General features: G+C 42.6%; 2 protein-coding genes across 3 annotated transcripts; both read left to right on the plus strand.

Annotated features, from left to right (window-relative positions):
- The first annotated feature begins 663 nt into the window (after nucleotides 1-663).
- si:ch211-286o17.1 (hematopoietic progenitor cell antigen CD34) lies at nucleotides 664-19,844 on the plus strand. Of its 2 annotated transcripts, none has more exons than XM_034585277.1 (8): nucleotides 664-888; nucleotides 11,366-11,461; nucleotides 11,923-12,167; nucleotides 12,898-12,990; nucleotides 15,244-15,364; nucleotides 15,934-15,986; nucleotides 16,935-17,084; nucleotides 18,302-19,844. In XM_034585277.1, the coding sequence occupies exons 1-8, from the start codon at nucleotides 804-806 to the stop codon at nucleotides 18,482-18,484; spliced, it is 1,026 nt and encodes a 341-aa protein (XP_034441168.1). In that variant the 5' UTR covers nucleotides 664-803; the 3' UTR covers nucleotides 18,485-19,844. The 2 variants fall into 2 exon arrangements, with proteins under 2 accessions (XP_034441168.1, XP_034441169.1); XM_034585278.1 differs by having other exon boundaries at nucleotides 11,369-11,461.
- A 657-nt stretch (nucleotides 19,845-20,501) lies between these two features.
- LOC117761416 (macrophage mannose receptor 1-like) lies at nucleotides 20,502-22,046 on the plus strand. The gene has a single exon (XM_034585279.1). The coding sequence runs from the start codon at nucleotides 21,254-21,256 to the stop codon at nucleotides 21,992-21,994; it is 741 nt and encodes a 246-aa protein (XP_034441170.1). The 5' UTR covers nucleotides 20,502-21,253; the 3' UTR covers nucleotides 21,995-22,046.
- The last annotated feature ends 1,604 nt before the right edge of the window (nucleotides 22,047-23,650 follow it).

The following is a 23,650-nucleotide window of genomic DNA, read 5'->3' on the forward strand; positions in this document are numbered from 1 at the left end:
AGGACTCTGTGGAGGTGTGAACGGGTTTTAAGCCGATCCTGTGGTGTCTTCACTCCTGGGACGGTGGTTGTTGATTGATGGCCCTGGCAGAGAAGTGGGGGTTACTGGATTAATACCATTAACATAACAGTGGGCCGCATCTTTGTTTTCTGGGTTTGATTATTCGGCTCTGTGGTCTATCTCCATAAGCCTATTAAGGACCCCAGTGTCACAGCCCATTGTCAGATATCACCTTTCATTGTGAGGTGGATTACTGCCTCGGTCCAGACAGGGTTCACAGTTCAGGCAGACATAGCGGAGCAATTTCTGCAGCGTAATAACACACACACACACATACTGCAGCAGACGATTTCAACATGGGAACTGCATATTTAATGTGTGAGTATAAACATGGAGAGGTATTTGAAGAACGCTGCACTTCTCTTTTAAACACACAACATCCCAACAAGTCTCCATTCTCCTCCCTCCCTCCCCCCTCCCTCCCTGCGTCTGCCCTGCGCCCTCTTCTTCTGGAGCGGTGGGGGCACAGAGGAAGGGTTAAAGGAACCAGTGGAGGACTGGGTGTTGGGCTGGGCCTCAGTAAGGGAGAAGGGAGCAGGGAGGGGTGTTGGGTGTGTGTCTGTGTGGGGGGGTGGGCTGCTATATAAAAAACTGACAGAACACAAGTGGTGCTTTATCCACCCTGTCCCGCTCTGTGAAAGAGGAAACCCTAAACTGCTCAGGCTCAACCAGCCCCAGCCCTTTCCTTTCTTTCCCTCTCTTTTCACTCACACCCATCGGACGTGTGCACGCTCGGGAGGAGAATGGCAGCATCATCTGCAAAGAGAAACGAGGAGCCCCGCAAGATGTTGGCGTTGGCGTTGCTGCTCGTCGCCTCACTCCTAAACGGTAAGTAGTTAAAAAAGAGGAGAAAAAAGTTAAATAGTAAAATAGTTTGAGAAAGATTGTAAGGCCATCTGCAGGGAGAGAGGGAGGGAGGGAGGGACAGGAGGGGTGGGGTTGGAGGAGTGTTTGTTTGAATGGTCTTTGAGTTGGATCCAGGTTTTAACCCTACAACCCTTTTACTCACTGGAATGCTATCGTACACCATCCCTGCAATGAGAGCAGATCTGTAACACACGAGTCGTTATATGTTTTGAAAAGGGTTTGACAAAGATGGTTTTATTTCCCAAACAGAAAAAAAAAAAAAAAGCCATGACTTTGCAGGATACTTTTGCAAACAAAGAAATCGATTTAGAGAGAAGGATTTCCCACATTGTGGAGGCACTGGGACGTTTTAAACAGTGATTTGAAGTTAGGATTCCTATTCTGAAGCATTTGGCCTTTTACTGTTCAGTTTTGTCCCGTTTATGAGCTGCCCTCCGCTGCTATGCTTGCTATTCCATTGACCTGATTCCCATGATCATCGAGGACTTTGAGAAATGCGTGTGTTTATATTTAGCTGGTTGCAATGCGAGGCCAAAGAGTGCGTGAGAGGAGGGTGTGGACTTTGGTTGTTAATGTGCATCTGAAATGTGGCCGTGCTGATGTAAGTAGGTGCTTCAAGCATCGAGGATGATTGATGTTTAGCTATGCGTAAAGACGACTTTGCTCACGCGGCTGAGATTCATATCAAACTAGAGAAAACAAAATAATCCAATTTATTTATCATCTAGAAGTAAAAGCCCTTTGTAGTATTTTAAGATTAACAAATTAAAGTTTAAGTTTCTACTGGCATGATCCCCATGATTAACTTTTCGGTTGATTTGTATCGAGCAGCACTTGTATAAGTTTTTATAAATACTCAACTATTCTGGTGTGGATCAGTTCAGATGTGTGGTTGCACAGAGCTCCAGTTTGGCCCATAAATTCTCTGCAGTGGCAGGAAAAAAAAATTAAGAGATCAAGTGTAGAGATCATGTGGAGAAAGAAAAATATCTGTGACACTTCTGTTGTGGTCTCATCCTTCAATAGTGGACTAGTCGTGATCTGATCCAATAAACGCAGCACAAGTCCAACATGGAGCAGAGAATGAACTGCAGCTATGCCATCATTCACAGTGCCCTCTCTTGTGGCTGGAAATGAATGACAACTAATTTGCTTAATTCAAACCTCATGCCTCCTTTGTGGGATACAGCTCATGGGAATGAGATCATCTTCAGTGAGAAGCAGCTACATCTGCTTTTCGCAAAAAGAAAACTGCTGTGACTTCATCACACTGTCGATTACGAAACAAAACTTTTATTCTGCTTTTGAGTTTACAAAAAAAAGGCATCTGTTGACGTGCACCACAATGTTTATGCTCCTTGACCAATCCCGGACAAACCAACTCAAAACATGTGACATGTGTGCTTGGGCCAAATGTGCATTTTCCTTAAAGATGATATTATCAGATATTATACAGATGGCAAAGAAAGAGGAATCCACAGGAGTCGACTCGATGATAAACCATCTGTCTCCGGAGTGAAGCAACAATCCCTTTTTGGTTGAATAGTCGTGTCAGTCTTGAGAGATGGAGCGGAGTTATGCAAGTACAGGAAAGATGAACAACTTTACTACGACGAGGTCGGAGTGAATTCGCAGATGGTGGCGAGCATCAGGAGATGATCAGAAACACTGGGGGGAAACCCCTGTAGAGACCATTTAGCAGACGTGAGCTGAAGCAGCGCAGTTAAATGAAGTTCTGCTCAGATTTCCTTTTGTTGTCAGTGACACGATTGGAATGTCTTGCACTCGGAATGTCCCGGGTTAAATTTCGGAAAAACTCTACACTTAGAGACAATTTTCGTAGTAGGGTTAAAGCTGTGCCTGTGCTGTGAAGTGTTTTTTTGGAGGCTCTCTAGTTGAGCACGAAACCCTGCCCAACCTCGCTGCCAACCCCAGAGCATGTAATTATGTAAATTGCTGTTTGTGTTGCACCCATTGAAGTACCAGACGCTGAAGAAGAATTACAGAAGCAACAGAGAGCTCGGTTCTCTCGTGAGAACAAGTGGCACCGACTGAGCCAAGTCAGGACCCAGAGTCAAGTGAGGCAGCGGTGGCAAGACATCTGGAAGCAAACACACACAAACACATATGAGATTCAATATCCTTTCATCATGATAAGAAAAAGCTCTCTTTTTAGCATCTTTTACATCAATATTAGCAGGTATACACAGGTTTTCTTTGTATCGGTGGGTAAACCTGCTAAAAAAAGGCGATTGTCTCCTTTCTCATTGCGAGTCAACACCACGAGTCTGCCGGATATTGAGAAGCTCTCTCACCTTGCTGTCTGGCCGTTGTTGCATTTTGTGTGACACAAAGAGAAATATTGCTGTTGCGCATTGTTCCAGAGATGTAAAAAACATAAAAGCACAGAAATGTTTGTGGCTATTCACACCCCAACACCTACAAGTTCAATGTGAACTCATCAGAAGTCTGCCGAAACACAGAAGAAGACGAAATGTTCGCCCAGGTGTTATGTTTCCATCAGTTCCAATCGGAGATGGTGCAGATTGAAACCTGTCTTCTGCCCTGTCATTTGACCTGGGAGTGAATACCGATTGCATCTATTCCCATTGCAGACAAAAGCCAGATGTTAGTGGGTTTTTGACAAGAGGAAAAGGGTCTTTACTTTTTGTTTTACTTTTAGTCCATTTGCTCTGATTGCATTGTTCATGTACAGTAAGTGCTGTGAATCCCATGAGTATGAAACAGTCAGAGGATGCTGGAATTGCCTCTGATCTGTACACTGGACACATGGATGGGAACAGGAAGTGAAAGATGGAGTATCACATGCCAACGTGCAACAAGAAAAACCTAAATTAAAGCAAATGATGTTTTAAAGCAGGGAACAAATCTTTGCACGTCGACTAAGTGCATTTCAGCTCAGAGTCTTAATGGCCTATTATGGCTGTTTTTCAATACCACCCCTGGATATGTGTGCAAGCAATTACTCTGGTAGATTTCTTTGAGAGATATTGCGCTTCTCAAATTCTCTCTGGACAAAATCAATGTTGAGCCTCGGAGCTATTGATGTCCAGATATGACTCACTCTGCAACAGGATCCTCTCACGCGCTACCTGCACACACTCACAGCAGACAGGCTCATTCAAGGTAATGCATCGCAACTGCAGTGGGCAATTGTGTGTGTGTGTGTGTGTGTGTGTGTGTATGTGTGTGTGTGTGTGTTGAGGCTGGGGGAGGGTTGTGGGTGGGTGGTGATATAATGCTGCCAAATGAAAGCAGATGTCATGTTTCCTGAATGTGGTCCCTGGTAACAGGCAGCCAGCTCTCGATAAGAAGCCGCCGAGGCCTCAGGGTTGGGTTGGGTGAGCGGCGCAGCTGGGCAGTGGAGGTGGAGTGAGTGCGGCTTCGTGGGCCTTGATTGAAACCATGAGAGCGAGTTGATTTTCTGCCAAGAGAGGAGAATGGCCAAGGTTCTGCTATTAATCGCTGTGACAGGAACGAGAGGAGTAGGGGGATGCAGGGTGTGCATGTGTGTGTGTGTGTGTGTGTGTGTGTGTGTGGGGGGGGGGGGTCACCATAGTGGGGTCAGCAGTCTGTTGTTTCAAAGAGGGTAGAGTTGCAGAGCATGTTTAACCCCTAAGGGACAGGGGTTCCAATGTCACATTCCTCTGCACACGCTTTACTCTTAAAAAATTCAGATTCTTCAAGGGTAGCAGGATATTAAATAATGAAGACGGACATATTAAGAAAATAACAGCGGATGAAGGGTGTTTTCATTCATGCAAAATACTGTTTTAAAAAGCCAACAAGAGGTCAACGCTTATGGGGCCTAATAACCAGAAACAAAATAGAAACACGTGACTAACCTTTGGGAGGTAAATCTGAAAGAGAGTGAATCCAATCTTCCAATCAATTATCATTAGTTCCTCCACGTTCTTATAGTACTCAGATCTCAGTTCAGATCCTGGCATAATAAGACGAGGCCAAGGTTGATAAACTTTCAATGAAAAGATATCACAGAGCCTTTATGTCTCCGCCCGCTAGTCAACTTTCAGAATCCAAGTTGAGGTGAGCGGGTGAGGGAAGGGTGGGGTAGAGGGGGTGTGCTCTTGAATCATATTTCTATCCAGCTGATGCCGGAGTGATGTCAGGTCACACATACTTTGAATATCTGTACCCGAGTTTGGCCGGAGAATAAAGAAAAATCCTCTTAATGGCAGTAAAATGAGGCATTTTCCTAATTTTCCTGCAGTTTAACATTGTTCACAAACCCTACATTAAGTCTATGTATTGTGTTACACTATGTAGATGACACATCACCACTTTAACAGTTAGATTCTGGTCAGTCAGGACTCTGGAATGCATTTATATATATATATCCTGTAGATAAAAGTGCAAGGAATATCTCCAGGAATATGTATGTACTTTTAACCCGGATAGAAAAGGAGAGGGTGATGTGTCTCGAGTGTTTACAGAAGCTGTCCTGGCTGAACAGAGTCTCACACACTCAGTCAGAGCAGTTAAGACATCTTAGAAAAAAATTGTTGTGGCATCGGTCAAAGCTGCCGACTCAATTTGTGTCTCGGTTCTAAGAAAACAATATATTATATGGTAACTGGAGAGGAGGGTGTTAGCAGAAACTCAGGCGTTGGGAGTTTGTCATGGTGGTCCTCAAACTTTTGCAGACCATTATCACCTCTTCACGCTTTATTACACGGTGCAGGGTTTTTCTGAACAGAAGCGGAGAGAGTCCAGGGGCTTTGGGGACACAGCCACAGGAGTGTCCATACCTACTGAAAACATCATTTCCCCACACAGAGCAGCTTCCCAACATGCACTACACTCTACAAAAACTTTGCAAATGTCAGAGTCAGTTGCTCTGGACATTTTCAAGAACTATTCCCACAAGCAAAATGTCCGGAAAACACCTGAGTGAGTCAATGTGAGAATGCAGCAAATGTCTGAAAAAACCACTGTGACCCATTGGGAGTGTCGATTACAAAAATACCAGGATGAAAAATCGGTGACGAAGATGTCAATGTGCTGTAAACAAACATGTTTTCCATTGCGGGATTCTTACGTCATGTCCTGCCTGCTGCACGCTCTTCCCAGGGCACCACCCTTCATGTGAGACATCCAGACATTTTTCTGTTGTTGTGAAAGCATCTAATCCAGACAATCTCCTGCTGCTTTCCTCATAAGTAAATGACAAAATCCAGAAAATCCCTGGACCCAATTTACCATATATATATCTGACGTATCTGAACCGAGCTACACAGACAAAAAGGTGCATTGGCTGCATTTAGATGTGGGTGAATTTGATACTGTGAAGATTTTTTATGAAACTATTTCCGTCTATTTGAGCCACTGGAACAAATTCTTACTCAGTGAGGACTTTTTAAGCATAAAGTCATTAAGAGAGGCCCAAGAAGAACAAATGCAGAGACGACACGTGCCTTCATGTGGAACTTATGTATATTAAGCCTCTAGATATACAAGCCTGAGAGACTTGAGAGCGACAAAGCTCTCTTGAGCCAGGGGAGAGATATTAGCTGTTACAAAATGACTCTTGGCATGTTGTTGTATATCCCACTACATGGTGTGGGAGGTGCGAGGGTCCGCGTCTCACCTCGAGAGATGCCTGGGATTAGCTGTGCGTGACTTGGAGAGGGCGAGCACACAGAAAGCGTTTGCAGGGAGGAAAGGCTCGTCCTCTTCCAAAGCCTTGCCACATTCCTCCATCCGGAAGTCCCAAGAGATGGAGGGGGGTGCAGGGTGGAGCCTTTCCAGACCGCGGCCGTCACTCAGAGCAATCTGGTGGGAAAATCTTCACGAGAGCAATGGAGTCAAGTCCCATGCTGTAGAACACATGGACTCAGGGCTGATAAGGATGACTGGGTTTGTTGTGTTTGGGCAATACTGGAAAGACACGCGACCGATGAGTAATATCTTGGACTCTTTTTTAAACATTACGCAAAAGGAAGGGGTGAAGTCTGGTTGGATTGTTGTATGTCTCGAGGGTTGTAGACGTCTCAGACCTTTGTAAGTCATGTACAGTGCAAGAGTTCAGTAAAATGAGGGATAATTTTCCACTTTGGCCCCTGTTGATGGATTGAGTTCAGGGCAGAGGGCAACGAGGCAGAGACGGGTTCAGAGGTCAAACTGTGTGGAAGTGTGCTGACCTCACGCAGGGAGCAGGGCGGGAGACAGAAGTATTAATTACATCTAGACCACCGTCGACTCCCCATTGAACGCTGAATATAAGCTTTTTAATACAATCAAAACAATGCAATAAAACATTCACACTTCTACAGTTTGGCTTTAAAACCCATCACTAATGCCATGTCGACACCATCCACAAAAGACTGAGGTTACATTTTTGTCCAGATGAGCAGAAAACAAGACGAAGCAGTCACCCAGATTTGCTTCCTTATTGGTTCTCATCAGTTGAGCACTCATCACACAGAAACTACAAACATATAGGTATATAGACACTTACAGTTCCACCTCCTCATTGGTTCAAGCGCTTACTTTTCACTATTGGTTTTGGTTCAGTATTTTCTGCAGGTAAACAACTGGCTGCAAGGAAGAGAATCTGCCTCCTGATTACACACATGCTCAGTGTTTGTGAATGGTCACGTGATATGCGTTGCCAGGTGTGTTGGTATAGGGGGGGATTATTACTGAAAAAAAGCTTGTGATTTTAGTTTTAAAAACGAAAACATTTAATGCCGTCTCTGGTGTTGGTCCTAAGAGGCAGCTAAATGCAGAGATTTCCTTCCATCTGGAATCTGGTTTGTCAGGACACTTTGTGAAATGACTGATGTCAGGTCAGATGGCAGGATAGACTTCACTGGCTGTGTTGAAGCTGGTGAAAATGTAGCAGGCAACTTTTCTAAGAGTGCTTGATGTACTATGACATCATTAGCACAAGGTGTTTAAACTTACTTGCCTTTTTTACAGTGTGGATTTAAAATCCACAATTATCTCTCAAACCGAAAAATGTGCTGTATCAACACAGAAACTGCTTTTAAATATGGACAGAGCTACTCTGGCTCTGAAGGAAATTAGCCTCCAGTAAATCACCACAACATCCCTCCAAGATTTCATCAGAGACCGACCTACACGCCAAACTAAACACACTCATCAGCTTCAGCAGGAGAACACCACTGACAAGTTGTACCTCCCAGTCGGCTACAACTCACCCGATGACAGAAAGTGATCGCAGAACTGAAACAACACATTTTAGCCTCTGCACTCTGGCACTCCTGTGCGTCACATTTGTATGAGGAACCCTGATTTATGCCTGAGCGTCTCACCCATTCCGTACCTCATCCTTTTCCGGTAAAATAAGCAAACAGACCACCCCAGAGATGGTGGCGGGATGGCAGCTGGAGGCAGGGGAAGGAGTCGAACATACAGGACTTACAAGGTTAGGCAGCCCTTGACCTACTGCTGCTCCACGCCCACACTAATGCTTCTCACAGTAAACTACAGACACCAGGCATACCGAGATAAGGCACTAAATTTGGCTTCATCCTGGCTCCGTAGTGAAACTTGAGCATGTGAGCTTTCATAATAGATTCGACATGGCGGCAGAAATCGCAAAAACAGCCCGGAGGTCAGTGACTGTGATCTTCCTCCTTCAATTTAAACCTCCACAGGGTGTAGAAGATACTGGTTGACAGACAGCTGCGAGGCACAGTTGCTAAACACGCTAGAAGACCTCCTTGGAGATTACAGCCTCCATCTGCCAGCACACACACGCACACACACACACACACACACGCAGACACACACACGTAGCGTTTATTCAGCACTTGTGGCACCTGTCTGTAACAATGATTTATCCGAGGAAGTCAGTGGAATAGTGTCAAAGTGCCACCATTGTGTGAATATACAGGCCTCATCTGTGGAAACATCAAGTATTGGCGGGAAATCGGTGAGACCACATGGAGACAAGAGTGAAGCAGAAGAGCAGAACAACTCATTCTGTCATTTTAACAAAAATCATTCAAATGGATTTTTGACTGAATCACTTGAAAGAACTAGACCCTTAGAAAAACAAGGTTATTGATCCAGGAGCAGGTCACCTCCGGTTGAAGCTGCTTTCAGACCAGATCTATGGCCTGTGAATAATGAAGCAGACATTTTTTTGGATTTTTGCCTCCATAAATGACATAGCTAATAAAATATAAAGACACGACCACAATTTATAGGAGTGAAAAACAGAATGAGATTGAAAGAATAACACAAAGGGGACTGAAGCATATCTTTCCCTTCTTATACTCGAATGTTTAACTTGTTATTACAGTTAAACAGTTTTTTTAAACGCTGACTCAAACAAATGTCAAAGAGGCCTGTTAATAATTTTAGAACATAGGAAAAGATGGTGAATTTCCTTCGTATGTTTGAAGGTCTTTCGCTTTCCAACCACTAGTAGATGTTAGCAGATGTTAGCGACCCCCAGCGAATGTATAGGTACATAAATGTCTTCTAAAAGTTATTCTAATGCACAAAAATCCAAAGTTCAATCCTAAGGTCATGTTTAAAAGTCCTAAACTCCAAACTTTAAGTCTGCAACTAAAGTAAAGCTCTACGTAAACAAAAGCAATAGCAGCACTGTGCAATTTCAAAGCTAAAATCAATCACAAACTTTATCTGGCGAACCGGTGAGGAATTTGAAAGTGAGAGAGGGAGAAGTAATGAGATCTGCTGAGGTAAGGCAGTATGGAAATGTTTTGAATATGAGGTAATGCTGTTGTTAGAGTCGGGGAGATCTGGGTGAAGAGAATGAATTCTAGGTATTCAGGGTCGACTCTGGATACCATGCTTGCAATTTGACCTCAGCAATAAGGATCTGTGGCTCGTTCGCTCAGGGCCTGTAGGGCGTGGTGGCATATTTTTTAAATTAGCACAAAGAAATCAAACGTACCCTGAAAGTTATTTCAACATTTTACAGCTGACTACAAATATCTAATCAACATTTTGATTTAGCGTTGGGAATTTCTCAAGGACTTTAAGAAGTCACAAAGCTCCCTGAAAAAAGGAATGGCCTACTGCATAAATCGAAAAATTGGGAAAATGTGATGTTTTAAATGGCATCATCACCTGAAACCTCTCAGTTGCACATTGAGAGGATGAATCAAATACCATTCCACTGAAACATATTTCAGAAATGTTTTTATGTCCCCGCTAACGTGAGTCACTACCCACATAATCTTTTTAAAGACCTCGGAGTTGAGCAAGATTTAATTTCAAAGTAAATTATTTCATGACGTGATGCATGAATCTGAGAGCATCTGTTATCTACTGCAATAGGATCTATTTAAGATGTATTACCCTCCACTACAGCGGGGCCTCTAGGGACACAAAGATATCTTACAGTGAACACTCAGGAGACCTCTCACACTCTACGAGTTCATGCATTAGGGTGATAACTGACAGTAGGAAAGCACCGTGGTGAAGAGTGCGCACTATCTGAGCTATGAGCTACAACCTCACATTACAAATATGTCGCGCCTGTAGAGGAATAATGAGTTGATGTGGTGGAAGACGTCACGCTGCACTTAAGAATTCGGTTCTGACGACTGGTAGTTTGTCTCTGCTGAGATGCCACAGATCCCATGAGAATCTGGTGCTGCGTACAAACACCTCTTTGCCTCAGAGACTCACCATTAGACATTTATCTTTTCTTGGACGTCACAGATTATCCACTTTGGTAAATGTGAACTTGTTGAGTGCAGTTTGCTAACATCACTAAATAAAATAACTCCTTGTCTTGTTGTGTATTGGTTTTGTACTTTGTTAATTTTCTGTGAAAATGTTTTTAATGCCAGTAAGGTTTGTGGGTTATGGCACAGAAAAAGTAAAATCATAGCTACAGACGGCAAATGACTTCAAAGCCTTTAAAAACCAAACAGAACCCCTTTGCTTTGATTGACAGCGAACCAATCTATCAGGTTTAAACTGCACCACTCGGGTCCAGAGCTCGTTTTAAGAATAAGAAAAACGTTGGCACACGTCCATGATGGAGCTCACAGCATGTTTGTCATGAGCCAACTGGTTTCCCTGAGAGACTCATAGCAATCATCCCAGTGGGAGTGAGCAGGAGGTCAGAGCTCTGGGCTGTTTCAGATCTTGAATTAAGGGATGATTTATTTGCTCACACTGTGCAGAGAGATTAATTCAAGCAATGTGTGATTAATTATTTACAGTTCCGCAAAGCTGAGACTCATTGATTTAAGGACGGATTGTGACAGTTGTTGAAACGTCTTACTGGAAAACACAAATTCAATTTGGAGGATAATTTGAGCAGAGCTTTAGAATGACATCATTTTAATGACATGCAGTCATTTGCAATAATAAAATACCAATTCAATCATTTATCTGTTTTTTTTCAAACAAAGTGACATTGGGCTTTATTTTGATTTTACAGCAGGAGTCATGGCACAGGATGAGGAAATCGTCGCGGCAACAGCCCCATCTCTGGAGTCACCTGTACGAGGAGATATGATTCCACTGACAACTCCAGGTAAGAAACACAAACCAGCACAACCATTCATTTATTAAAAAGCTGCTACTACTGTCAACTTCTTTGACAGCCAATCATCAATACTACTGTACTGCGTAAGCATGGTCCAGCATATCAACTTTTAAATTCCAAACAAGGCCGTGGGTTGCATGAATGTTCGGTGCTAACTCAAAGGCGTGTGTGGGATTTAGGGGGATCTATTGGCACGAATATCCCAGAACTGTCAAACCAAACATTGGCTCTGGAGAGTTTGTTATATTTTACCTGAAGGTCACTGTAGTTTCTCCTAGTTGCTTGAAAAGAGATGGTTGAGGGTGGGCAATACCCTGAAAACACAGCCCACCCATGTGCCCGTATCACCTTTGAAACCAAACTTCAAAATACAGAAAGAAAAACACATGAAGAATAAGACCGTCTTCTTTAAACAAACTAAAAACTGAAGTTAAATCGTTTTTTTTCAGAGCCAGAAGATCCACAGGTCGTGGTTTTCCCTACTGTGGGACCTCTACAGCCGACTGAAAAGACCACAGCAGCTACAGATGAGGCAGGAAACGCTGTGAACAGCAGCCCTGCAGCTCCAGGGGAGGCAGCTGGTGAGGGAACTCAGACCACTGCTAAGGCACATACCGACAAACCTAAAGCCGAGGACGCAGATACCCCTGCACCTATGCCATCTAGAGGTGATGGCCCCAGAAACGTTCCAGGGGTAAGATACAACTGACTTTCAGATCAAGCTGCCTGCAGACATGCATTGAACTGCAGATATAATCCTAAAGTTTTCCAGAAGGGTTAAATGTGAGATCCAATTCAGTTGCTCCCAACATTCTCCTGAACTGAGAATTTAGACTGATGTCTTATATTATAAAAACAGAGCTCAGATTAAAAAACAAAACAATGAAATGCATTTAATATTATATCATCTATATTTAATCAATACCACTTAATACACCAGTTAAGTATGTTGGGACGCATCCTTTTGTGCATCAGGACTTGATACAATTTGCAAATGATTGTTCTTCAAGTAGAAAGTTTGGCTGCGTTGTTTTGCAAAAGGACATTAATTATGCATTTTCATACAATTCAGAACAGTTTCTTTGGACTGAAATGTGCCTTCAGCCAAAGTTGGACACAAATTTGCATTGTATGAATAATTGAATAAATGAGCTTTGTGACTTTGTTTAGTTTTTCTGAGATGGTCAAAGGAGTTTTGTTGTTAATCTGCGTGTGCTGTGCTGCAGGCGAACATTTAGGTTTCCTCTTTGATCGTTTTGAATCAAATTAAAAAACGCAGAAAATGTGGAAGAAGATAGGTAATGGGATTCAAATTTCCACCAAATGGCATTATAATTTCTATAATTCAATCAGTGGTGTACAGCAGCCATGAGCTGAATGGTGAGGCGTAATGGGATAATTACAGTTTTTGTTTGTCTCAGCAGCCGGCGCCAAATGATGATGTTGTGTGTGTCACCAAAGAGGCTGTGCAGAACAAAAACGCTGTCAGTCTGAAACTCAAGGCCTCCTCCAACTGTGTAAGTGTAAAAAACATCCCCTACTGTCTGTTCCATACATCTGCTTATGTGTGTTTTTTACTGTAGAATGGGCTGTTTGCTTAGCCTGTAGCCGCAGTAAATAAAGACTGGAGCTGCTCCACCGCTGCTGCACAAAGAGCTGTTCACCTGTTAATTCATGGTGTAGTGAAGCTCGACTCAGTACGTAGAACCCCGAACTATAGAATCAGTTGTCTTTGCTGTAGTCATCCAGATTTCTGGAATTATTAACAGATTATAGATTTATATATGATCCATATGAGAGGTCCAAATATTGATGCACATACAGAAAAACCCACAAACTATGCTGGAAGTGAAACAGTCTTTGTTTCGATGCCCCTCGTCCATCCTTGTTAATGTCTCCCTCTTACATGAGAAGGAAAGTCCAACAGAATCCCTGTATCGAGCATCTAAGCCATAGACTGAGCTGCGAGGGCAGAAGGAGGGGAGCGTGATGGGTGGGCCCACTGCTGCTGTGAGAATGTGTAATGTATAGAGGCCTGGAGCAGAAGCGTGGGTGTGTGGGTGGGTGAGCGTGATTGTGTTTAGAAATATAAATCCCTCCGTCTCCCAGGATAACAGCTTTGAGGTCTGCAGACATCACAGCCTCTACGTAGAGGCCTGAACCCACTAGATGTGATTTCAACTTCTCATAACCTGAGAATCAAATCCATTATTCAACATTTAAACAATGCATAAACAGCTACAAGCAGCGGAATGTACATCAGGGGGTTGTGTACTCATCAACTGTCCACAACAAGCCCAGAAGTATCACACAATTCAAATTTCCCCTTATGTTTCCTAAAGAACTCACAGGCTCTATCCAATCCAATATTAAGCCATTTTGCAAATTAAACTTATATAAGTATCAGAGTAAACCTTTTGGCAAACTATTTAAATATTTCTTACACACACACTATGATGCAATGTCACATTGTTTAATGAGGAGGACACTGAGAAGGGTTAGATCAGTATCCTGTTCTTAGACGGGTGAAGTTTTTAGACATGAACGCCAAAACGAGGGCTGATCAAATGTCACTTTGGCTGAAAAAGCTCTTTATGTCATCTGTGCTTTTCTAAGACAAAGACTTCCAGGCAGAGGTTACACAGTGTTCTGCCCATAGCTAAACTCCTGAGCCGGTATCAAGAGTCTTCAGTGTGGCAGATCGGATCAGATTACATCCGGGAAAAAGGTCGCGCACACGACTGTGATATCCCTTACTGGATTTGAATTGAAGAAACAGAGGGAGAGAAGGGATTAGAGGAGGAGTGGAAGATTCAAGACAACATTGAAGATTAACGGTGGAGTCAGTGAATCTGAGTAGCGAGTGCTGACATTTGAAAACAAATACACCGCTCCCTTCGCTGCTCCTTCAGAAGCTCCACCTCGCCCACATTCACGCACGCGGTTTGCCAGGGTGCATCAAAAAGTTGGAATTAGCCACCCATAAACATTATGCTTATCTGTAGACAAAACACACCGTCTGTATTTGCACAAACTACATGTTTAACGACCAGAATAAGCTGCGACAGTAAGTGTGTGTCTGCCCTTGAAGAAGACACTAATGTACCGTTTGCTCTGTACCACTGGTGTTACCGACTGGCTGCTGCCCACTCGGGAACGTTATGTAGTCACTGCTGCCCACAGCGCTGTCCCAACTCACCTTTGAACGGCTCTTCAATGTTCAGACTGGTCTTATTTCGTCATCTTCTTTGGGTTAGTTACCCCTCACCCCCTGTAGTCAGTGGTGTTAGTCTGGTCCTAACATCCCTTGAAAGTAGAGGGCAGAGGAATGGTATCATTATCTCGTTTGAGACGTAACATGTGGTGTTAATATTAAAATTCGCTCCAACAAAGAGGATTAGCGTACCGTTAGCATATACTGCTAATAACCGCCTCGCTCCCACTATGGTTGTTACTGCTGGATCAGTGTTGTGCTGTTCAGGTTGTTCAGCTTTACTTGTTTCCCAAATACAGAACCAGCGCTGTGTATTAACACCAGATTTGTTTTCAGCGCACACAGAACATAGAGCTAGTGAAGCCATGAGGAGATAGAGAGGAGTAGAAAACTGTATTGAATTAATATGTCTAATCCTTCGTTTAAGTATTTTTGTAGGGGGCTGTTATCAATGAAAATAACCTTGTGCAATACAAAATATGAAAAATGAAACCATTCATATTTTGTAAAAATATTGCTTCAATACTAATTATCTCAACTTTTGTTCCCCTTGCAGAAAGACACCAAACAGAAGATTGAAAGTGTTGTGCAGGAGCTGTGTGGTGAGGACTGTAAACTGGAGCTCTACCAGGAGGACAACACCGATGAAATCCTTGTGTCTGGAAAATATGTGGAAGGTCAGTAACACGCTTTCGTTAATTTAAGTAATTTCAAAAACACTGCTGACAAAACATACTGCTACGCATCCTGAGCCTCCAGATGATATTTTGTGTTTAGCTTCTGATGAGCAGCCTTTATGAATTCTACTGTAAGCTTTTCTAAATCACAACTTTAGATGCTACGAAACCTTCAAATTAACTACAAACTTTAAACTCTCCAATTCACTTTGCTGGGAGTTATGGTGGAACTACAGGTACAGAACTAACAGTTCGAACACGTCGTCGGGCCAAGAAAAGAAATCCATTGTCTTTCTTTTCACCATTTATGTTCCCTGTCCAAAGTATCTTACGTAACTAAGCAACCAACTGCACAGTAGAAAATCTGCTTCCCAGTTACACGCAATTGCCTGGTGCATGTGAACGGTCACGTAATATTCATTTTCAGGTTCATTATGGACGAGGATTAATACTGATATGGTGCTTAAACACTTAAAACACCATTTTAAATAGATGTAGCCTCAGTTAAGTGGCATGAGATAAGTAGCATGTACATCTGCACTCCTCTGAATAATGTTTTTTATTTGCAGACGACCTCGCAGGCATGGCCAACAAGTTCAACAATGACAACATCAAAGACAAGGTAAAGTGTCACACATATCTTAATGTAGAAATGCTCTACATGTATATATTCATCATAGATAATATTATTAATCAGTAGTTTTTTGTAGGATTTGTACCTTAAAAAATACTCAGTTCGGTTGGGAACTGTGAAGTCATGTTTACATACATGTTTGTGATTGTCCTCCAAATGCATTGTGCTTTGCATCTTTTCTATGGTTACAATTAAAACATGGACCAAGTGGGTACGACTCACTCACACAAACAGACAAAATGTTAAACCTTTAAACCACTAAGCATAATGAGGGCTCCAATAAAAACGGAAGATTACAGCAGCAAATAATATTCACTATAAAACCGACTCTCAACCGAAGTGGAGGAGAAAATGCACCAGGCAGAAGAAAAACACTCCAAAGGCTTCCAGCTGCCAGGCACAGTTTAGTGTGACAAACAAAAAGCCCACAAACAATCCATCTGTCAGCTGCAAAACATTTCTGCAGTACCCAGGGAATAATCTGGGGTTATGGGTGTGCCGGTCACACCCGCCTTTCTTCTTTTGAGTTGCATCTCTCTCCTTACCTCAGCACTGAATGACCTTATTAGAAAGTTAACGGTGTTTCATGCAGAGTCCTTCTTTATTACACACTCTGCTCACTGGCATCTTTTTTTTGTTTTAATACTGCTTTAAAGCAAAAGAAAAGACCTTCAATTCTCTGGGTAAATCTCCACCAACATAGGATGTGGGTGGGGGGTGGGGGGGTTGTTTTTATTCTCACAGTTCTGATAGATAAGACAACAGTGACCACATAATGACTGTGTCTCAGCACAGCTGCATTGAATGTCACGTCTTCATATGTGTCACAATCACGTTGTACAGTGTGAAGCACTAGTGTCTTCACTTGGTTGAGACAAACAAAAATGCGATCAGTCAAGTGATCCTGTTCTCTTGTTGTCATTGTTCTGGTTTCAGGTTGACGTGGAGGAAGCTCTTCCTCGCTGGGGGAAGAACTCTAAGTTGGTCCTGGTTTCCTTGCTGCTGACTGGCCTGTTGCTCGCTGCTGTGCTGATGGCCGGTTATTACTTCAAGACCCACCGCAAGAACTCCAAAGGAGTCCGACTGGTGAGTAGGTTAGAGGAGGTGTGCGACGCTGTTAATGCCACACTTCAAAAAATCTGGGGTACCATTCAACACCATTGACGCCATTTTTATCAGCCTGCTAAAGCCAAATTTTAAACATACTCATGAGGTCAGCTATCAGAGAAAGGCCTGGCTACCTTCACCGTTGTATGGCAGCCGAGGCGATGGAGGTAAAGCGGGTCATCCTCTAATCAGAGGGACAGTAGTTTGATTCACGGCTCCTCAAGTCTCAATGTCAAAGTGTCCTCGGGCAAGACACTAAACCCCAAGTTGTGCCAGCAGTATGTGAATGGGATGTGTGAGTGACAGACAGCACTGTATGAATAAAAGTTATGTAAAGCACACTGAGCGGTCGTGAAGACTAGAAAAGTGCAATATAAATTCAAGCTATTTATCTTATTTGCCCTATCGGCCAACATTTTCTTTTCCTCCAGTATTTCCCCCTTTAGTGCAACTCTGTGAGTAAAGTAAAGCATTAATGGTGATTAAGGTGCGATCACAAGTGGACAGCTCTGAGTGCGTGAACACTTGTTCAGATATAAAACACTAAAAGAAAAACGTAAGTAGGGATGTAGCCTAAGATGATGGTTCACTGAAGAAGAAAAACACGTATGGATTGAAGCTAAATGTTTTGTTATCCTCGGTCAATCCTAAATTAATTCCTGACTTAGGGGAGGACGTGTTTGACTCCCAATTCAAAGCAACATTAATTCCTTGAAGCTGTTTACACTCCGACCCTTTGCCAGGGATCTACAGATGGTTTTGGTTTTTGCTGCAAAGCTTATGCCGTCAGTTAAAGTGTTTACATATGGGGGCATACCCATTTTAATGAAGCAGCCGATAAGGTTTTCTCACAAGCATTAAATATGATCCACAAAGGCCTGGAATGACAGAGCACCTCACCAAACATTTACCAAGCCACTTCTAAATAGTTAACAGCTCGCTCACATGTTGTTGACCTCTCAACAGTTGAATAATTACCAACACTCATCTGAATGTGCACACAGCTGACACCCAAAAACCTCACAGATGAAAAATGCAATAATTTACTTTTAGAAACTACCAAAAACAAATCCATAGTCACGCACAGTTTCTTGCTTGTTTGCACATCATATTCAAACAGTAAATGTAAACTCGTTAAACTTCTCCTAATGCAACGTAGACTCTGATCTCACGTGAGGGCTCTGTTCTCTCCTTAGGCCGAGTCTTTCCAGGTGGATGAGGAGAACCAAGCCAACACCCTGGTGTCCGTGGCCCCGCTGCCCCAGGAGCCCTTCGACAAGCCCACACCCAATGGAGAGTCTCCACCTGAAAACGGGATCAATCCGACCCCCACCACTAACGGACACTCCCAGACCCCGGTGGCCGACACTGAGATGTGAATCACGACACCCGCAAGCCCTTCCTCATCTTCCTGTCCTACCAGTCACACACTGGGACACACCATCCACAAGCCCCTGTGCTGCCTCAGAGACTGTCCACACACTGAGACAAATCCAACATGAACCCACCTCACTAGATCCAACACCCCCCCCACCCCACCCGCCCTCAACCTGTACCTCCCAGACGACGCTGAAAACAATGATGATAAATGACAATGCCTGTAATGTGAAAATCACTGGCCCCTGCTGGTGTCAAGAGGAACAGACAGATGCTGGGACTGATCCACAGGGTGCTGACTGGAACCTGTCGGCTGCCCTGACGTCAGTCTGGAAGTAAACATTGTAGAATCAGTCAAGTCATGTCAAATACATGATGCTGAACCCTGATGAAGAAGCAGAACACGCTCAACTATTTCAATCCACAACTGTGTGGCAATGAAACCAATGAAGGCCAGGCATAGGACAGAAGACCAGTTTCTGTACTGTTGTAAAAAAAAGGACTGACGCTCACTGCTTGATTGTTTTTTTCTCTGTCTGTGTAATTCAGGAAATGTCTGTTTTTGTAGTCTCACTTTTTGCCTTAACTTTGCTGGGCCGAGAAAATGTCAAACCAATAAGAGGCCGCAGAGTTTGAATTGATTGAAAGTTGTCGATTTTTTCTCACAGATAGTGAAACTTGAAGCAACATGTACCATTATTAAGATTCTTCATGGAAACCAAAGACCAGCTGACACAGTATTAGCAAAGTAGGAAGTAGTTGAGATAGCAAGCAGAAAGCATCATCTTTGGTTTTACAGGGGAATTCAATAATGCGACTAAAGCTTCTCGTGATGTGGAAATGCGCCAGTCCTTCACTGACTAAATAATAAAAAACTAAACCTTGATATTAATACTTCAAAGTTTAATTGGGATAGGTTGCAAAGTACATTTCTATTTTTGTGTGGTTGCATAGTGCTTTTTCACGATGCCATTAGTGTACAGTTTTTGTTTTTTAAACAATGTTAAATTCTTCCTTCTTGTACCACTGCCTTTGTGAATGGTGAAACCCTGCCAGCATTTTTTTTTCTTTTTCTGAGAAAAGGTCTTTTCAAGATGTTTTTTTCAAGGTGCTAGACTGGTAAACAAAATCACTACCATGAAATTCCTACACAACATGCAGCAGGTTCATCATTCCAAAGACTGTCTCTTATCTCCTTGTTGATATAAAATGAAAATACATCAGTGGTACACATTTTTACACCTTTTTTTTTAGCTTCTCTTTAGAACAACTGGTTGCTTTCATAATGTACTGCATGTGTAAATAAGCCTGTTTTGTAGCCTGTAACTCCGCCTGATTCATAAACTGTGATTGTTGACAAAATATTTTGTGGCCTGTCTGCAGTCTACGTCTGTTTTAGCTCATGTGGTTCAAGAACTGACACATTTTAAACATTTGAAATACACAGAATTCTCTAAATCAGATTTTTTATAAAATGTTATAAAACGCATCGCTGTGATCAGGGAAGCAATCAGTAGCTTACACATACAACTCAAAACAAGGAACAGAGGAAATAACAAACAGATGTGAAAGAAACTGTGTATGTGTGTATGTGTGTGTTCAGGAGATGGCACAAGATGTCGCCAGTGAGCAAAATCCCTGCTCTTAAGTGATGTGATCGCGTCATCACCCACTTGCTCCAAACACAATGGCACTTTAGATTTTGGTTAGTCATTGCCTGCCTATAATTGTAGAATTCTGACCACAGCATTTTGAGGAACACATTTTTCCTATTTCTGGCACCTTCTATGGATCTGGACGGAAATTACTCTGGTAGCACTATTCTCAACAAAGGCCTGAGGACATCTGCCAAGATTTATGATGATTGCACAAATTGTTTTTTACTCATTTCTAATAGAAATATGTATCTCAGTCCCTCAAGGCTGCACACCTTGATCTTTGATGGATTTGAAAGACAATCACCACTGCAGGCCCTGACCCTACTTATCTCCCTAATTAAATTATGGTTATCAATTTGATAGACAGATGACAAACAGGCAAGTATCACCAATTACAACACTCCCGTCTTCAAAACAGACATTTGAACTTGATAATTATTCTCAAAATTCTATATAAACATATGAAGCAGCCGTTTAATACTGAAATAAGAAAATTCTATGTTTTCCGTCATGGTTTCTATTGAAATGCAAATAGTTATTTTGACTAAGGCTGGGACGGGCCACAGCCAACACAGCAAAGGGCTGTAGTTTGAATGTTCATAGGGAAAAAAGAAAATGTTCTATTCAAAACATACCATTAGTGATGTGCTTCAGTGAGGTCAGTGCAGTAATGATTCCTGGGTTGTATCTACAGTAAAGGGAGGAGACAACTTTCTAACCTGGTCCTGCTACATACGAACATACACAGATTGACATTGGACCCATATGTAGAGTCGGACCGGCTGAAAACATCCTTTGGTCTCTGCAAATGGTCAAGATGTTCATTTGCACATACAGCCGGGGAAATGAGTTCCCATCATAAAGTGTCTCTTGAGTGGGGGAGATGTTTGGAAATTGTCCTAATGGAAACAAGTTAAACAAATCCTTCGTATTCAGCCTGATTTGCAAACATTTGAATGCCCTCATCATTACGCCTGTGTGCCGGCCTGTGTATTTTCCTAACAGTCTAGGAGGCCCTGCGATTGGGTGCTTGCTGCTCCTTTAAAAAAGGTCCTAAAGACCCTGGACAGGAGGACATCATTTCAAAGAAGGGAACCACAGCGTCACGCTAACATGACGAAGAGGGCTTTCAAGTTTCTGATTCTCACAGGTCTCATCAACGGGGTCGTCTGTGCCGTCTTTGGGACAAATATTGCTGTCTCCATAAAAATGTCTTGGTCAGAAGCCAGAAACTATTGCAGAGAGCTTCACACCGATCTGTCTTCAGTCAACAGCCCAGAGGAAGATGAGGAACTCTACACAATCGAACATGAACCCGGGCCTCCTTATGTCTGGATAGGTCTCTACAAAGATGCCAGTGGTACTTGGAAGTGGTCTGGAGGGGGAACTGCATCATACTTCAACTGGTTAACAAACCCAGTGGAAGAAGATGGCAGTTGTGTTGTACACAGTACGAAAGGCTGGGACAGAAAAGACTGTGAGAAGAACCAATTGCGGTTCTACTGTTTTCGGAGCAGCCTGGTTTTGGTGGAGGAGAAGAAAACATGGGAGGAGGCGATGGAGCACTGTCGCCAACAGAACAGGGACCTGGTCAGCCTGACCACTTCCACTGCGCTGATTAAAACCCTGCAGACCAGCAGAGAGGCTCACACAGACTACGTGTGGACCGGCCTGCGCTATCTGGCTGGCAGCTGGCTGTGGGTGAACGGGAGTGGCATAGAGTACCAGGCCTGGAGCCAAGGGGAGATGCCGCAGTGCCCCAAAAGGAGTCACCACTGTGGGGCACTCTCACTGGAGAAACAGCGCTGGGTCGGTCGGGACTGTGAGGAAAAGATCAACTTTGTCTGCTATTAAAATACTCATAACTTAGGTACACATATGTACTACAGACCATACTATATATATGTTATCAAGGTATATGTGAGTTGTTGTATGTACTTTTTCTTTCTAAGATTATAGATCATGTTTTTGTACAATAACTTCATGCTTGTATTTGCCACTTGATATAGAAAGTAATCAATGCAGTATGAGGTAAATGTAAGAAAAATATAGGATATTAATAAAACACTTAGTTTAGTAATAGTACTCAATAATACTAATACTAGTCAATGTCTTTACAAATACATTACGAACTGATAATATTGTGATGTGGTTTTGATTCAACTGCAATTGAATAGTATGCATGTTGTAGGTGAATTATTTGATAAAAATTCTTTAATTAAACAGTTTTATTCTCACTCATGTGATGTGCATTTCTATCCAAAGTCATTTCATTGTATGAATTTACTAATCATTAGTGCAAATAAATCTTAAATATTCATCAAAGCCAACTTGTGTGTTTGTATTAAGATACAGTGAGTAATGGGGAATATAAAAACTCAAATCACAGGTTGAATGACTGATCAGTGATCTCACTGATTGATATCACGCCTCATACTAGTTAGTTCAGGACAGTGTCCCAGCTGAAAGCATATATACATGTATTTGAAAGCAAATTCAGCATTTCAAGGTATTATCTCTGCCAAGGAAGTTGTGTTTTCACTGCGGTTTGTCTGTCTGTGAGCAGGATTATTCAAAAAAATTATGCAGAGATCTTTATGAAAAAAATATAATATCTATGAACAGGTGGGATTTGGTGCAGATCTGCATATTGATATCCATTTTGTCAGTCAAATCAATGTATTTTTAGGAGGGTGATCTTTATTCAGTTACTTTATGGTATTGAATACTCCAAATGTATGTCTACATGTTATATGTATCTTATCTCAATACATGAATATGCAATATGATGATTAAGCAGCCAATCAGGCTTGATGGAGATATATGAACTCCTTATTGTGTCAAAACAGAAATGTGTTGGTGCAAAAACTATGTCTTAACAACAAAGTGGCACCACAAAGAGCAGTTGTTGAAACTGTTGCTGACAGTAATGGTCCACATTGTCAAAGAGGCAATGACCTAGGGGCTCCTGATGGCCGTGAAGAATCAGTCACACAGCGCACGGTCAGAAGGTCACCTGTCATCCTGCGTGTGGATAATCTGGAGAGGGGGTATGCGTGTGAAAAGCATGACACTGTGAGTATGTGTGTGTGCTCGTGTGACCTTTTTCACCCTTGTTGTTAAGACTCTGACAGCCCATACATGCCTGGTGTAACGGTTCACTCACCAAGCCCAGTGGAATAGAGGCTGCCACTGTCTGTGCAGCTGCCTGAAAGCCGAGCGGGAGCAAAGGTCAGCATGGCGTTTGCTGATAGCAGCTCGGCAATGACACCGATCGAGACCATAATTCCTGCAACAAAAAGTATATGAAATGTCGGTGCTTTTACTGTACATCCATGTTGCATCTCTCATTTGTAGGGAAAAAACGTCAGGGCTACAGTTTATACTCCACGTGTCTCAGTGATTCTACATCGACGTACATGTACTACTCATACACAAATTTAGGAGCAATTTTCAGTTCAGTGCCTTGCTTGAGGATATTTCAACGTGTGGTCAGGAGGAGGCAGCATT

This window comes from Hippoglossus hippoglossus, chromosome 5, assembly GCF_009819705.1.
Source record: "Hippoglossus hippoglossus isolate fHipHip1 chromosome 5, fHipHip1.pri, whole genome shotgun sequence".
Taxonomy (NCBI): Eukaryota; Metazoa; Chordata; class Actinopteri; order Pleuronectiformes; family Pleuronectidae; genus Hippoglossus; species Hippoglossus hippoglossus.

Coding starts and splice junctions, on each gene's coding strand:
- si:ch211-286o17.1 (XM_034585277.1), top strand. CDS start 804: ATGGCAGCATCATCTGCAAAGAGAAACGAGGAGCCCCGCAAGATGTTG. Junction 889..11,365: donor CGTCGCCTCACTCCTAAACG/GTAAGTAGTTAA, acceptor TTGATTTTACAG/CAGGAGTCATGGCACAGGAT. Junction 15,987..16,934: donor ATGACAACATCAAAGACAAG/GTAAAGTGTCAC, acceptor TTCTGGTTTCAG/GTTGACGTGGAGGAAGCTCT.
- LOC117761416 (XM_034585279.1), top strand. CDS start 21,254: ATGACGAAGAGGGCTTTCAAGTTTCTGATTCTCACAGGTCTCATCAAC.